We start from the raw sequence: 18306 nt of genomic DNA, 5'->3' as shown, positions 1-18306 counted from the left end.
CATATTAGCATATGACCAGCTTCGGCATTGTTTATTTGAATTAAAGTCTTTATGCATATCTATGATGTGGTGGCTAGACATATAATTATACCACAGTGGGAAAAAAAACATCAAGAGGGGTTTTCTAATATAAATGATCGTTGAGAATTTTACAAGGAATGAGGCAACTCACAAATAGACAGTGATGTTTTCCAGCCAGTTCTGGCTATTGCATAAAACTTACTCTGTTGCTTAATGTGACTTATTGCGGTTTCTCAGTTCATAACTGAGCACTTCATTGCTCAATCCCACGTTTATCTTTTACATTCACTTGGATAACCTAGTACAGATCAGTTCGTAGATGACAGAAGAGCTTTCGGGGGAAATTGGTTCTCGTCTCACATCGGTCAATTTAAACACTGCCCAGGTTCTTGATTTTGTTTTAAGCTAAGTCTGTTCACCTGCATAGTTTTGGATATGGACATCAGCTCCTTGTCCAAATACGTTTCATTTTCTCTTCTAATAACATATACCTATCATTATTTCCCCCCCCCCACCCCACATAACAAGCAAGAATGTTTTTTTTTTATTTTCTTTTTGGTAGGAACAGTTACAGATTTTATATTTTTCTAGAGCATTGAAAGAAAAAAAAAGATGTCGTCCTGAGGGTATTTATGAAAAATACAGGAGACATGTAAACATGGTGATAATTCGATCGACAGGATGGGGTCTAATCCAGTTTAGCTAAGCTGATGATTGTTATTTCAGGCCTCGGTTTTGCATTTTAGAATTCCATTGATGAATTGAATGTCAACTTCAAAGGTCTCTGTAATCACCGTAAACTCCAAAGCCATTTCTACTGCCACGCTAAACGTAAAAATATAATCAAGAATCGACAGTAAAGAAAGATTTCTTATACGTTGAAAATAAATCCTAGACATAAATGAAGATCAGTCCTATACATTTTCAAGTCAGACACAGTATATGTGGAAGATTGAATTTATGTTGGACCCAAAAATAAATTCATTGGTCATTTCTCATTTGAAATAGTAGGAATCATTTTGATCTTATTTGGTCACTGTGCCATGGGCTACTTAAATTCACTTAGTCTTAAAATATATACAACTGCTTGGTTAATCCTTCCCTTGAAAGGTTATCAAAGCGCACCATCTTTAGTTCAGTTGGTTGAGAGTTCCCATCACACTCCTGTTTAAAGGTTTAAAGGTCGCTCATGAATGGCAGAGCAAGGGACAGTGACATTGCCCTAGCAATCAGGACAATGCCCTAGAGACTGACCATATATTATATGATCAGTGATCAAGCCTCCTCTCCACCCAAGCTAGGACCAGGGAGGGCCAGGCAGTGGCTGCTGATGACTCAGCAGATAGACCTATAGGCTCCCCCAAACCTCCCAACCTTAACTCACAAGGAGGGTAAGATTGCAGACACTAATGGCACTAACGAGTCTGAGCGGGACTCGAACCCGCGACTGGGAAACACCAGGCAGAGACGTTACCAATTTCAATAATTGTGCAAAGACGTCTTCTAGGCGATAAATCTTTTAACAAAATTGTTCATCGCAATGAAATCTACACAAAAGGGTTGACAAGACTGAAAGATTGTGAAGTCATTACTTTATTGAAACATCTTACAAGAATTAATATACAAAATTCAATACCAGTTAAAAGCGTCATTATAATGCTTTTAAATGCGTCTGTGATAAAATTACATCATATCTATTATCTATGCTACAAGATACACAAATCATCTTATGGCTTTCTTTTAGTTACAGAAAATTCATTCAATCACAAACAAACATGGTTAAAACCTAACAAAGAAAAAAAAATGAAATGCATGGGTAATTCAGAGGTATTTACATATTAATTATTCAGCTATTATAAAAATAAGAAACAGAAAACAGGAGATCAGAGAAGAGCAACAGCGTTTGATGTTCGTGAGAGGGTGATAAAAAACGTGATATGGAGTCGAAGGGTAATTATAGAGAAAATCTGAGGCCACTTATTAATTAATGACTTATTGTACTTGTGACTGACCACACCAGATATGAAACGAAAGGATTATAGCACTTTTTTTTAGCTTCTTACAGACTATTTTTTTGAAATACAGATACAAGCACGCATGGATAAATCTCCAGTTATATGGCGACAAAATGTTAAAAAAAAATAATAATAATTTCTTTGTGATCTCTTGGTGATCAATATTATTGCATTATATTTATGATGCATTCAAGAAACCTGAAGAGGCGAAGGATTCTTCAATCAAGAATATAGAATTAGTATGGCAGATTTGGTCAATCCAATCTAAATTAAACAAATTAAATTAGGGGCATGTTTAACCTATGAGCCTCGGGATGGGACACTCAATGACCTTACCTAATCTTTAAAACGAACAAATCAACGAAAAGTAGAATAAGGGAAAGGACGCAGGCTTAATCGCAACGAAATGACAGTGATCCAAAGACATAGTTGAGGGAAGGGAATAGTCACTGGAAGAGAAATTATCTTAACATTTATAGAGGAAACAAAGAAATAAAATAACAGCACGCACATTTTGGGAGAAGTGGACTTTCAATTAACACTACAGATAAGAAATCTAGAGAAAAAACCAGTTACTTATTTTCTCAGCATGTTCGCCCATTTTGGCTTTGTCCTTCCATTACATAAAAATATCTGCGTAGTGGCGTTTTCAAGGTTCCATTCATAAGATAACATCTCAATATTCTGAAGTATTTTCAGCACAAAATATTCCTAGATTGTGAAAAGAAATTCTAAAAAGACATGATATTTATGCTTTATGATTAGTGCTCAATTTCAAAGTGATGCAGTGAGACTGTCTTATGGAATGAAACCATTGACGACTTTGGCTATTGTCACGCCAGATTTACTTACAAAATAAATCTATCCATCGATCCATCTAGATAATTAATGCCAAGTGAGGCTCTGAAGTTGAACTGTTGAGGCGAAATGCTTATGATGATCTGATATGGTGAAACCGACTGACCTGAGATGGTGTTAATGCTATATTTTTTTTAACGCTGACCTCATACAGGTTGTGAAATTATCAAGCTGACCGAACTTTTGCCACCGACTTGATCTATTAATAAAGGGGACATTCTGACGGTGACCTGATGCGGTACTGTGTCTTTTGACAGGATCCTGATAAAGTATGGGAGATTTTAATGCAGACTGTAAATTATTCCCTTTTTGAGTAGTGAAAGGGTTTGCATATCGCCATGACTAGCTGTAATAGTCAGGGCCACCCATACTAGTTTGGTTTCCTGTGAGCGATCAGACTAAAGTCTCTCCCCATCACCATTCTGCAGTAGGCCAGCGTGGAGCTGAAAACTGGCCAAACCCCCAAACATGAATTGACATGTCTGAGGCCTTTGTCCTGCAGTGGACTAGAAACGGCCACATTTGTTGTTGTAAATTACTAAGAAGGGTCTCGGGCACAGAACTGATGCATTCTTAAGAGACTCTGACGCCGAGCTGAAACAGTTCCAACCATTTTCTTTGGCTCAAAACTTCGAATGGAAACAGCAATTTCACTCAATTAGTTGCATTAGTGTATGGCATCAAAATCAACATTTAACACGTTCCCCTGTTTTAGTGTCCATTCACACTGAAAGTAGGAAAGGTAATCTTTTATCTACAAAACTACATCGAAGAATTTTGGTCAGTGACCTAGCAGCGGGCGAGTCACAAAGAGCAGCAGCGCTAGAAATATCAACAGCAGATTGCTGCTTTTATTGCTACTGGAGGCGCCTTGGCTTCGATCTGGAAAAAAAGCAGTGTTTAATAAAAGCTGATCGTAAACTGTGAACTATATATCATATTATTTAAATCTCTTTGCAATTAGTAGAAATGTAACATTTTACAATATTTCACCCCTTCAGGATAAACATTGTATTTCATTTTAGTTATTTCAGTGTATTCATAATGATCTCGATAATATTTAATATTATCATCACTACATTTAAAAACACATAATATACAAGATTCTTAACGTAAAATACCTGGTGGTATTAAATTTATTATACATCATATTTTACAAGTGACACTAACAGCAAAAGTGAAAAAATAACACTTGTTTAATACTATTTGTGTTGTAATACTATCTAATAATATGCCTAGTGGAGATAAAGAGTCCCACTTCTGGTGTGCTCGTAAAAGATTAAATGATTGACGAAGTTATCAGTATAAATATTGGCATCGTAATGACCGACACAAGATCTTTATTAATGAAGCATGTGAACGATGGATAATTAATTCGATATGATGAAATACACACGGTTGGTTAATTTTAATTGTTGTTATTAATTTGAATGACACAGGATTAACTGTTTCCTGTTTCTTTAAACGGCTTCCACATTCTTCGTGATGTGTAAACATAGAGGAGGTAATTACAATCTTAAGAAGTTAAAATTAGTTGTTTTGCTGGGTTGAATATAAAATGCAACTCTTTAAAAAGAAGACTAAACAGCTTCTCTAACATATGCTTTAAGGCCAATTTTCTTCTCAGGTGGACTTGTATTTGTAACACCTGCTAGGGCACCGCATCCCACATTTAATCTTGGGACACCTGCATCCTGCATTTTTTTTCGGTTTGGTACAGCTATCCCTTTGTAAACAAACTCTGAAAAAGACGTTTGTCCTCAAGGATTCTTACAACCGCCTCTCTCTTAGGTCTTTTATGATTCATTGATTATGATATGCAGATACTGCAGATAAAAATGATTATCAGATATTGCCAAATTGAAACCCTTTTTATCTAGATAAATAGTTTCGTATCAATGTGTATAACTCGATAGATACCCCCTTTCTCCCTAATCTATGACGTCTTCTTGTTGTATTCGTTACAACTCTCTCTCTCTCTCTCTCTCTCTCTCTCTCTCTCTCTCTCTCTCTCTCTCTCTCTCTCTCTCTCTCACGCTTTTTATATGCTATGCAGATATTGAGGCTAAAATAATTATAAGATGTTGCCAAATTGAACCCCATGTCATCTACATAATCAGTTTCGTATCACTGTAGCAGTAGATCAACTCTGCATGAAATACGTCATAGTAGAGAAAAAAGTAACATATTACTATGTATTACTCGATCGACGTCTTCTTACCACATTCGGGAAGTTCGTCGACATTAACGAGTTCCCCTTCGGTGCCCGCCTCCTTGTAACTCCGCCAGAGTTGGTCGTATTCATAGCAGGAGAGTTCGGTCCACCAATTCGACTCGATCGTCCCATCCTTGAATATGGCGTTGTGATTGCGAGGGCAGCTGTTGGAGAGACGAGTTGCTTAGATAGTGGTAAAGGTTATTATTAATCATTATTAGTTTTACAAGAATACTAAGATCCATTTCCGAATTCTTATAGAGCTAGCAAGAAGTGTTTATTGTCCAATGAAATATGTATACTAAAACCAACTAACACCAAGGCCTTGACTAGAACATGACAAAATTAAAGTTGAAAGGAAACGAAAGAATGAAACAAATGTAGAAGTTCCAAAGAACCAATCGAACAGCTTACAGTAAATTACTCAAGGTACAGTTTGGGTGATTACACTGATTAACCCCACGATAAAATTTTACAGTTTTATGTGTTCAGTTTTAGTGAAATTTTAAAGACCATTGATTGTAAACACAATGGCCATGAATACATTTCAAATACTTAAGAAACACTGAAAGGATTTCATTATATTTTTCACTATGGGAGAGTTTACTAATTTCCGATAATCCCTAATGAGCTCATATTTTTGAGGTTGAAAGACAATTCGGTGACTGTTAGCATTCCTTCAAGGTGAACTAAATCAAAATTTTTTAGACATTAACTAAACACTTGGTCCTAATGATCTTTTCTGGTATTCAACAGTGCCAATAAATTACGTAAATTCTAGATTAAATCGCAAAGTGCATAAAAAATATGTGGAACTAATGAGAACTGAACTAACCTGAGTTTAACGATGGCAGGAGCTTCCCTGTTATCAGGTAAAAGGTTTCCTCTGCAGTTGATGGTCGAGGCTCTGTTCTCCATCATTAGTCCCTTCTGTAGCGTCATGTCCTCTAAACTGGGGCAGCCGCCTGAATCAACTAGAAAGACAATGCAAATCACCAAGATTCCCTTTTAGAGAAATCATATTTGAGTACAGTATTTTCATCTTTTTAATTGTCTGGCCCTTCCAGGCAGTTATTATTATTATTATTACTATCCAAGCTACAACCCTAGTTGGAAAAGCAAGATGCTATAAGCCCAGGGGCTCCAACAGGGAAAAATAGCCCAGTGAGGAAAGGAAATAAGGAAATAAACAAATGAAGAGAGCAAATTAACAATAAATCATTCTAAAAAAAGTAACAACGTCAAAACAGACATGTCACATATAAACTATTAACAACATCAAAAACAAATATGTCATAAATAAACTATAAAAAGACTCATGTCAGCCTGGTCAACAAAAAAAGCATTTGCTCCAACTTTGAACTTTTGAAGTTCTACTGATTCAACAACCCGATTAGGAAGATCATTCCACAACTTGGTAACAGCTGGAATAAAACTTCTAGAGTACTGCGTAGTATTGAGCCTCATGATGGAGAAGGCCTGGCTATTAGAATTAACTGCCTGCCTAGAATTACGGGTAGAATTACGGCCTCTCCCCTGGCCGCAATGAGCCAGATCAAATTACTGTACTGAAACTTTCTAACATCTGAAGCTAAACTTTGTACGCAGAAAGTAATTTTTTCCCAAGATTCTTAGAGGCAAGTTTTCAAAATCAACCGATACAGCTTTTCCAATAAAGAGAACACTGATTATATGCTACAATGACAACACCAGCTTTTAGAAGTGCGAAGCTTCTTATTAACTTTAAACCCAAAGAGGTTTCTTAAACCGGATAAATATTCAAACAAGGAAGTTATAACCCACTCACGGATGAACTGAACTATTACTAGAGCATGATACCTTTTCGCAAGGTTGCAATCATTCTTAGATTTCATTCAAAGAGAAAATAAAAAAAAATATATATTGTTCATTTTAGCCATTTTTTTCACGTTATCATTATTAAAGGGATGGAGATTTATTAGATCAATGAGTCGAACTAGACTCCTGCAGAGCTGGTCAAATAAATTCAGGAAATTACATATAGTGTATATATATATATATATATATATATATATATATATATATATATATATATATATATATATATTTAATCTTATTGATGAAAAATAAGTTAGAAGTTAAAACTTATGATAAATAGATAATTTAGATTTTACTCTTTTAAACATGTCCTTCTTTAAAACATTAAAATCTTAGTAAAAGAAAAATACCAAGAATTTGTAAAATGAGAGATAAAGTTTTCAGACAAAAAAAAAAAAAAGAAAAAAAAAAACTTTTAAACAGTAAATTCATAGAGTATATGTTGGATGGTTAAAATAGTGCCACACTCCCTGCACTTGTGGACAGTTTCGTGAGGCGTGCTCATTAAAAAAAGTCCTGGTTTAATTTTGTATGACTAATCTGCAATCTGGCATGACGATTCTCATGGAGAAACATCTGCTATAATTATAGTCTCCATTATTGGCGTCAGTACGGGGACGGTGGAAGACGATCGGTAGTTTACTTCTGTTTAACTAATTTTACTAATATCTCAACCTTCTTAATCTTCTCTTTAAAGCTCTGTCCCTTCAATCTTTACTTTCACTTGATTAGTCTAAGAAAACATATCATTGCCTTCATTCCCTGAAGAAATTAACCTAATTACTATAGTATAACGGAACCAATATCAGACCAGCAGCAGACAAAATTTGGCAATGGAAAAATGAACCATTTGGCCTATAATCTTGGTTATCTTTTCAGAAAACGAACCCTAACTTTGTGTGCCAATTTATGTTTACAACAGAGAGAGAGAGAGAGAGAGAGAGAGAGAGAGAGAGAGAGAGAGAGAGAGAGAGAGAGAGAGAGAGAGAGAGAGAGAGAGAGAGAGAGAGAGAGAGAGAACCTATTTGGCCGACAATTTTGGTAATCTTTTCAGAAGGTGAACCGTAATTTTTCGTCGAAATTCAGGATTACAGTAAAGAAAATATCTAATAATAGAAAAAAAAACTATTTGGCCGAAAATCTTGGTAATCATTTCAGAAAATGAACCCTGATTTTTTGCTGAAATCTAGGTTTACTGATACCGGCACTTCTCATTTTACTATTCTTTTAAACTTCATTATACAGACATGCAATAGCTATCGATGACATTTTCTTGTGACAAGTGTTAAAATTATCGTTAACACATTTTCTTGTGGATTTATTTACTTTTCTTAGCACCGGCACCTGCTCGTCATTTTTTTTTCTTGTAGTTATTTCTTATCTAAAGAAATTACTCAAGTACTCATATCTATTGAATATTATTAGCGTAAAAGTACAAAAATATTTTATGAAACACTTCAGTGATTATTATTATTATTATTATCATTATTATTATTATTATTATTATTATTATTATTATTATTATTATTATTATTATTATTATTATTATTATTATTATTATTGTCATCAACCAGTCTATTGTAAGGCTTGAAATTAAAAACAATTAACTACGCCTACTATGTAAAGTTTAAAAAAATAAAATAACTATTGCAACGCAATACAAAAAAATCCCAGAGAGAAGTACATTAAATGAAAATGAAAATCAAATAAATAAAACGTTAATCAATAACAGATATAAACACGTGGATTAACTTTTGCTGACATTATAAGTTCTCTATAGCAAAACTCGAAAAAAAAAATGATTTTAACAGTTGTTTTCTGTTTATAATCGCTTGCATAAGACAGGAAATTGAGGCACAGGTGAAACACATTTATAGATTATTTTTCTCATTAGTCGGACAACTAATCAAGGGAGAACTTTTACGGGATTAAATATTTCACGCAATCTAGTGTCTTTCTTTCTGTGATTTGCTTTAGCATTGATGTTTACTTTTTTTTTTTGACGTTAGGACCGTCACTATCTTAATTCATCTTTAAGCAAAATGCTTACAGTTTTGCATAATGTTTATCAATTTATCTTAAAGCATTCCATCATTCACAGGTTTCCTCTAGTTTGTCTAAGTTAGGAGTTTTTGAAGTTGAATTCTAATAATAGAATGACTCTACGACATTTAAATTTAGAGTATCTAGATCTGTCAATTTATTTTGACTTAAGACCACTTAGGGTAAAAGCCCAAACAATTAATTGATTAAAGGTATCAAATGTAATCGACATTTTTCTTTAAAATGTTATCATGAAAAAGTAGTTATTATGTACAACCTTTAAGTCATTACCTGATATAGGTGCCCTTTAAAGATTATCATAACCAGCAAAGGTTTTTGGTGCACTATCCAATCATCCAATCACAGCCAAGGTTAACTTTTCCTAAGATTTTTTGCTCAAGTATATTACACGAATAACCGTTTAATCGGATAATGTACAAAATGTCAATACAAACATTCAATGTGAGTTCTTTAACACTGGTACTTAGAGATTGAACAATTATTGCCTTAGTTTCTTTAGTAAAGTATGATTACTGATTTTGTTTTCGGCAACTGACTAAAGTTGTATCCAGACTTAATAGTTCTATTAAAATATTATCTAAAGACATTAGAAATGATCGTATGGTTCATAAGGCTTTCTTGTTGAGTATGATTCTTCTGATGGGATTCCAACAAGTCTCATAAAAGTTATTTGCTCTTTAACATCAAGGGCACAACTAAGATGGACACCATCGGCATCTCTCTCCGGGTTAAAAATCCATTAAAATATTAATTCTAATATTCATCATCATCCAAGTCTCTTGAATTACACGCTATAGCTTGTTCTACTAATTTTAATGCGAAATACTCGCTCTAGAGCAGGCTACTTGTTCGAGTACAGAGAATACACCCTTTTTATTCTAATGCATGAAAAGAGGCTTGGTGGAAGAGGATGCCTTTTGGCGAAGGCCTTGGAGAGGGCGCATCAAGCAACCAACCCCTTAATGTATGGATAACAGTGTGGAAGAAAAAGCATTAATTTTAATGCAATTTGTGGGTCTCCGAAAAAAGGGCTTCTTCTACAACAGAAAATGGTGATTTTGCTTACTGAGATGGTCCACGCTGAAGTCGTCCTCGGACATAATGATCTCCCTGTAAGACGTCCCAGGGATCTTGATGCTGCAGCCCAGGCGGTGGTCTACTGGGATGTTGGTTACCTAAGGGATGGAGATGTCCTTCTTACTGGATTTATAATGCAGTCATTATATAAGATGATTTTTAGACATATTCTTTATGATGGCTAACTTGTGTGTACATCCTGATTTACAATAGTAGTAGTAGTAGTAGCAGCAGTAGTAGTAGTAGTAGTAGTAGTAGTAGTAGTAGTAGTAGTAGTAGTAGTAGTAGTAGTCTGATCAGTCAAAACTCTTAAAATTGTTTAAGGTTGCAACTTACTCTAAGTGTTATCACCTAAAATTCTTTTCTAAAAAACAACTGAAGTTAATTTGTAATAGAGAACTCTTCCATTATAAATTTTCATATGATTTGCAGTGAAATGTGTCATGGATTTACGGAGACTTCATACACGCAATTCTATGGATCCATATTCTCTATGACGGCTAGTTATTCTTGAGTTTAAAAGGTAAGCGGAGTTAAAATATATACTTTTGGCACACTTTTAACAAATAATAACTTTCCGGGCCTCATAATTAGTGGGCATTATTAAAAACTGAAGAAGTTTAAAATGCTAACTAAAATCCCGAAGAGAACCAAGCAGATTTCTTTAAGTAATTTCTTTTAATTTCACTTAATATTTATCATTTGGACCGTCTAATGATAAATGCATTTTTAATCAAATGATTTAAATGTTCTTGAGGTTTTGAAAAAGTATTTGTCTATCCATGACTGCAAAAATTTTGAGGAATGAAAAAGACTTGCTTTAAATGATGGAAACAAAATGGTGGTTTTTAAAATCATGATTAGCAAGAATGTTGTTAACCTTAAGGTTATTTTTTTTTTTTGTAAATGAAAATACTCATTTGTCTTTAACAGAAAGAAAACTTAACTTTTTCATATTCACGATTGTAAGGAATCTTGAGTTAAAATACTTATTTATCTTTAACAGAAAGAAAATTATTCCATATTCATGACCAACAAGGATCTTGAGTTTAAAAAAAAATACTTACTCATCTTTGTCATAAAAATTTAACTATTCCATATTCACGATCAGCAAGGAATCATGAGTTAAAAATACTTATCTGTTTTTAAGAGATAGAAAACTTAACCATTCCACATTCACGATCAACAAGGTATTTTGAGTTTTAAAAAAGGAAACTTTTTGAACAATCACCTGGACTTTGGTGGCCTGAAAATAGGCTTGCCACGACCCGTTCATGAACTTGTGCATGGTGAGCCCGGCGGGGAGGTAATCGACCACTTCATCGTGGTTAAACGAATAGTAACCGCAGGTCACATTCGGCTTGGGGAAGATGGCCGGACTTTTGAAGCTCCAGACCAAGGTGCATTGGCTGTCTTCGAACGACACTTCGTGGGGCATCTCCGTCGGCGGAAGCGAGTCGATGTCGTAGGCGATGTACTTGTTGTCCCCGTTGCCGGCCGCTGCCATCGCTGCCTCCTCCACGTCCTTCAGGATCTGGACACTGGTCTCGTAAGGAAGTGGGGACACGTCTGCGGTGGAGATAAGTGAGAAGCATTACTCGGAGGATCAAGATCAGGTTGAGAGGCATTACTGGCATGGAGATGGTTATTGGAAATTGCGATAACTTGAAAGAGGAAGTTTTAATGAATTAAGTGGATGATGTTAGTAATGAATACAGGAATAATATTCCTTAAAAGTAAGAGTCAAGTAATTAATGTCTTAGACAACAAAGAGGGATATTACCAAAAAAGTGAGGGCTAGTTGATGGCAGCAACCTAAAAAGAAACATTACTCAAAATTCTATTAGTTAATTTGCCAAAAATCCCATAAAACTGTGACGTTAACAGCTGTCATTATTCAGCGCTTTATAATGATGCGTCATTTGATATCCAGGATCTCCATTACTCCAACAGGAGAATGGATTTACCATTTCATAGGCTAGCTCTGTAAGAGTCGAGCTTGACTCATTGGGCTCGTTAATCACCTCATTTTAATATATTATAATTATCATTTCATAAACAAGATAAGGAAATTACCGATACTAGTTTTCTGTCTAAGCGTCATTCATAACTCCAAGAGCATTTTTGAAAAAAAAAAAGATATTAAAATAGACGCAAATTGTATCTAATATCAAATTATGACAGCATAAAAGGAACAAGTTTTATCTATTTTTGAGATCCCACTGAAATCTAACAGGTGTAGAGAGACATATATCACACTTACTGCAGGTGCTGCAAAGCTATTTACACACGATCTCTTCGTGAATTACTCAGCGGGACTTTAATGACGACTGAAAAGTTTAATGGTCAATATCTCCCCACATGCGTTTTTGCGATGAACTCATCTTTTCTTGTTTATTTAAAGAATGAACCCGTGTGAATTGAGGTAAATAATCAAACGAATAATAAATCAAATAATGAATAAATTGATAGATGAATATTTGAAGTGATAGATAGGCAAATACATAAATGTGAACCTTCGCTTGTAAAATGTCAAGTGTTAATTAAACTAGGAACTAAGTCGAGTAGTCTGTGGCAATCGACCATGAGTCATCGATGATTCTCGAAAGGCAACAGAGAAATAGACTATGTTTAAAGCCATGAGACTTTAATTGTAGAGATAAATTAAGAATTTAGAGAATTATATCAGTGTGGATCGTTAAAGATCTCGCTTGGATACAGTACCACTTAGGAAATTAATTAACATATCAATGAGATTCCTATATAAATGCTTTAGTCAGATCAGATCAGATTCAGGTTGAGGCTTTGCCTTTGCAACGGCGCCTCTGTGTCTTTTAGTTTTGTGTGTTCCTTATTTTCACTAGTTTTTCTCTTTTCATACACATTTGTTGTAGTACTCTTTTCTTATTTTCAATATTTTCTTCACAAAAAAAAGGAATTTTCCAACGGTTTGTGCACTATCTTCTTCGTATGGTTGTTGGAGCTCAATTGCTTTTATTCTTATATTTAGTTACATATTTAAAGAAGAATCCTAGCTAAATCCTCTGTGAGTTCCACCTACCCACGACGTGTAAAAAGTAGAATTGCTGATCCGATCCGAGGGAAGAAGTGACTTGGCAGGTGTAGTTTCCTGCCAGAAGGTAGTCCAGGTTGCTGAAGTGGAGGCTTCCGGGCTCATCGTCGGGCGATGGGTCAACTCGGCCAAGGAGAATGCCAAACACTGCGGAAACATTATTCTAATTACTATAATATTCATGACCTAAATCTTAATAATGGTTTTTATTCATAGCAACTACAACATTAATTACGATAAAATTAATAATAATATTTTTTCCTGTTAGACCTTTTGGCTTATAGCATCCTACTTTTCCAACTATAGGGCTGTATCATAGCTGATAATAATAATAATAATAATAATAATAATAATAATAATAATAATAATAATAATAATAATAATAATAATAATAATAATAATAATAATAAAAGGAAGGGGTTTTAATGAAATGCTTATACGCTCTCTGTATTGGTGTAACCTATATGGATATTAAACTCATTTGTTCATGGATGAATACGGCAATGACTATTTTTTTTTTTTTGTCTGAGCCTCAACTTGTAACGATAAAAATATTCTAACATTAACATGCTACATTTATTAATATAAACATCATCTCTGTGGTAACCACGACATCATCACATTCATATTAAAAAATATTCTTCAATGAATTGAAACCCGATATCCACATCCGCTTAGCTGACATTCAACAAGCGGACCCAGTGGCAGAATACTGGATTCAACAGTGGCAAGAGACGTTGGAGAGGGGTAGCTTGAGAGTAAAATTCAATGTTGCTAAGGTGGAAGCTATGGGGAGCAGTAATGAAGGTAGGGGCAAGATAGCCATACATGATGGTAGAGGTTCAGTTATAAAACAGGTGGAACCATTAAAATACTTGTAATCTAATATAAGTCAGGAGGGAGGATGTTAGGCTGAAGTTGACAATAGGATAAAAACAGCTTGGGGGAAGCAAAGAGAGGTAGGAGAAGTGGTATGTGATAAGAAAATGCCAATCAAGCTAAAAGTCAAGATCTATAGCATAGTGCTAATGTATGGATCGGAAACGTTGGCTCTAAGACAAACAGAGAGAGAACAGAGACAAGAATGTCGAGGTGGATTATGGGAATATCACTACTCGAAAGATTGGAGAATGATGAAATAAGAAGAATGGTAGGCTAGTAAAGAATACAGATATGATAAGAATGTCACGGGTGAGATGGCGTGGGCACATGTTGAGGATGGATGGTGGGGAGAAGTTAGGAGGGATTGGAAGGAACCTGTTATGTAAGGAATATCGAAAGGGAGGCAGAGAATTAGATGGCGAGATATAGTGAAGGATGATATGGAGAGAAGAGGTTTGATGGAAGAGGATGCCTTTGATAGAAGGCACTGGTGAGGGCACAACAAGCAACCAACCACTTAATGTCGTCACGTACCGGATATTTCATCGGCGACGGCATTCCATTCGTACACCTGTCTGCCGTACAGATTCCAGGAGACAGATGTGACGGTCTCGTCGTACCCTGCGTGGTACGAGCAGCTCAAGACGTACTGCGCGCCCGTGCCCATCTCAATATACTCGCCCTTCCCGCCGACGAGCTTCAAACTCTTGATTTCCAGGGAGCTCCCTGGAAGAGAAGGGGGAGTTAGATTTATTTGAATGTCAGTTAGTTATTCTTTTTTTCTTATTTGGTTTCTTCTGAGGAATAAGTTCGTGGACATTTACATCATTCATAATAACATGAGAATAAATATTGGAAATCAAATCTTCAATATTTGTGTAAAATATAATAATAATAATAATAATAATAATAATAATAATAATAATAATAATCGCTCTATAGACAGTATTTTCTAACAAAAAGCAGACCACGAGGAAATTAATCACGGAAAAATATTTGACATGAAGTTGCAAGAAAAGGAAATGAATGTAAGCAAAACATCAGCTAAAAACTAAATACACTAATAAATACATGAATAAAAAGAGCTTGTCCCAGGTTTTGAGACGTTGCATACTGTCCTAAAGACCTCACCAAGGTACAGTTGGACACAGGAGTTCCTGGTACACCTCGTTCTGAAGAAGTACACCCTGTCACACCCTTACTTCGCGGGGATGAATCGAACAGACAATGCAGGGAGAGATGGCAGAGGTGGTAGGGCAGGGCTAAAGACAGCCATTTGCCCGGCAGTAGGGTCTGGCTCGGTGGAATTCTTTGAAGCGAGGTGTGACAGAAATTCACGTGTCCAACTGTACCTTTGTTGTGAATACTTTTACATGGGAGGATGCGAAGGTAAGTATATATTAGTAGTTTACTGCCCTCAAGCAACCGTCGATGCTTACACAACAAATCCTATGGACATAATCCGGGTTTTACACTGTATGATTAATTACTATTTTAATAGCTATATCCTAGCTCTGGGCTCCTCTCTCAGCTTCCATTTACCCACATTCCTATATTCTTCCACCTCTCAAGAAGCAGCTTATTCCTATTATTCCTATTTGTTTATATATTCCTGTATCTATCGAAAGGTTATCTTAAAGACTAATAGAAGAAATTATAAAATTTTCGATAAATAACTCGATTAGTAGTCATTTATGCCAAGGGGAATTTGTGAGTATTCAAATAGTATATAACCTTAAAATAGCCCTCTAGCTTTACCTACTTTTAATAGGCAACATATATACTTTATACCATATTTATTACTTCAATAATCACAATAACTACAATAATAAGGTTCTTTATTTGGGGAAATTATAAAATATGGAAAAAATACACACACACACACACACACACACACACACACACATATATATATATATATATATATATATATATATATATATATATATATATATATATATATATATATAACTCAGAGTAGCACGTAAACCACAGATGTAATAGAACCACAAGGAAAAATGAAAATACTATGTGAATCCTGACCGTGTTCCTCTTCTACAGTATTTAGTATTTCATCTTAGAGGACTGGTATATTAATAGACGTTTTCATTATACATGGTAATGTGAGAGTACGAACACACATAAATAATTGCAGAGAAAATTATCAGAAAAATAGAAGGTCATCTATGCTAGAAAAACACATCCTTATATCCATGGTAGGAGTATCTCATATCTCATTAGGGATAGAAGAGGGAGCGTCTTGAGTCACAGGTCAAAGACGCTGGTGTTTCTGTATCGTCAGACCATTAGCTAGTATTTATTTATATCAGCAATATTTTATCTTGACTAGTTTTGCTTATTCATGTATATACTAAAACATATATGGACAGATACATAAATAGAATACAAAACCGATCAGGAGTCATATGGTATTAAAAATTTCACTGTTTCTTGCATATACACACACACACACACACACACACACACACATATATATATATATATATATATATATATATATATATATATATATATATATATATATATATATATATATATATATATATACACACACACATTTATACAGCAAAAGATTAAGACATGTCCTAACTCATGTCTAGGGTTTGGTCACTTTTCATCACCACGCTGGTCACTGCCGAGGTGATGGTGATGGAGGGAGACTTTCACTTAATCGCTCACAGCACACCAATATAGTATTGGTGGCCCTGACTAGTGTAGCTTTGCTGATCGTGGCGATACACAAACTCTTTCACCACTTTAAGGTATCCCTACTTAGAAATGGATATATTTACACACACATTTTATATATATATATATATATATATATATATATATATATATATATATATATATATATATATGAAATCCAACGAACAAATTAACTTTGAAATAAGATAATGATTCAACAATTATAGATACGCTGACAAAACAGAAAATGATTAAAGTTTAAATAAAAAGTCCCTGGGGGCATTTTAAGACAAAGTTTTAATTGGAAAGAATGGATCAATTATAGAGTTCCGATGGTAGAGAGAGAGAGAGAGAGAGAGAGAGAGAGAGAGAGAGAGAGAGAGAGAGAGAGAGAGAGAGAGAGGGGGGGGGGGGGCCGGAACTGACAAACGGTATTGAAAGATTACAAGAGACGTTGTATGTCACTGGCTATCTTTATCAAGGCAGATATTATGGAATAATCCTGGACTGCCTAGGTCCAGAGCAATGATTTGCTCCTGTCCAGGAGCAAACATTTCCATGAAAGATACAGGAAACTGACAGGAATAGAACACGGGAAGGACTTCTGACTGTGGCCTCCATATTTCCTACAAATGCGAACCGAAGTAAGAAAGAACTTTGCCGAATTATCACAGATATTTTCAAGGAGAGAGAGAGAGAGAGAGAGAGAGAGAGGAGAGAGAGAGAGAGAGATTTAAAATTAGGACTAACGTGTCATTTCAAATTCTTAGGACGTACAAAGTTGTAGGTAGGGTAGTCAAGAGACCCGCTCACATGCACTTCAGCGCACAGCGTTTCAAAGAGACATTATGTTGCATTACAGTATTAACTTATATATATATATATATATATATATATATATATATATAAATATATATATATATATATATATATATATATATATATATATATATATATATATATATATATATATATATATATATATGCGTAAAAATCACAGGAAAACGTGATGCTCAGATGCAGAAGAACCACAGGGAAAATGAAAATACAGAATATACACTTGAGTATATTCTGTATTTTCATTTTCCCTGTGGTTCTTCTGCATATATATATATATATATTAAAGGAATAATATTTTTTCACTATTACCAAACAATTTCATGTATATATACAATATTCTTCTTCGTCCTGGAATGAAGTTTATCGAAACTCATAACTGTATTTTGCAGGATTCTAATAAAACATTTTTTCTTCAAATTAGTTAATAAAACAATTATAGTTACTTCAAAACGAGAAAAGATCTATGGATGTGAATTATTGACCCAAGTCCTGTTGCTTATATACTGTACATAAAATATGATCACTCGGCAATTGAGAGAGAGAGAGAGAGAGAGAGAGAGAGAGAGAGAGAGAGAGAGAGAGAGAGAGAATGCTCGCCAATAACAATAACATAAGAATCACCAAAACAAAGCTAATACAGTAGGACATGGCAGAAGTGATCCTGGAAAGTTCAAGTAAAAATTAAGGATTTCCTC

The 18306-nt window shown here is 34.8% G+C and overlaps 1 protein-coding gene across 1 annotated transcript in view; it reads right to left on the bottom strand.

The window, feature by feature from the left end:
* Positions 1 to 1626: 1626 nt before the first annotated feature.
* LOC137621539 (uncharacterized) overlaps positions 1627 to 18306 on the bottom strand; it is a 162059-nt gene continuing 145379 nt past the window's right edge. Inside the window, exons 3-9 of the mRNA XM_068351914.1 lie at positions 14597 to 14788; positions 13169 to 13327; positions 11339 to 11676; positions 10097 to 10205; positions 5945 to 6083; positions 5116 to 5273; positions 1627 to 3776 (exon numbers count right to left, since the gene is read on the bottom strand). Of these exons, the coding sequence (XP_068208015.1) occupies positions 3676 to 3776; positions 5116 to 5273; positions 5945 to 6083; positions 10097 to 10205; positions 11339 to 11676; positions 13169 to 13327; positions 14597 to 14788 (1196 nt within the window). The 3' untranslated portion in view covers positions 1627 to 3675. The remainder of the gene's footprint in view (positions 3777 to 5115; positions 5274 to 5944; positions 6084 to 10096; positions 10206 to 11338; positions 11677 to 13168; positions 13328 to 14596; positions 14789 to 18306) is intronic.

The sequence above is a fragment of the Palaemon carinicauda genome, chromosome 28 (genome assembly GCF_036898095.1).
Source record: "Palaemon carinicauda isolate YSFRI2023 chromosome 28, ASM3689809v2, whole genome shotgun sequence".
In the NCBI taxonomy this organism is placed as follows: Eukaryota; Metazoa; Arthropoda; class Malacostraca; order Decapoda; family Palaemonidae; genus Palaemon; species Palaemon carinicauda.
Note: the sequence above shows the minus strand (reverse complement) of the source record. Positions and strands in the feature narration are given on the sequence as shown.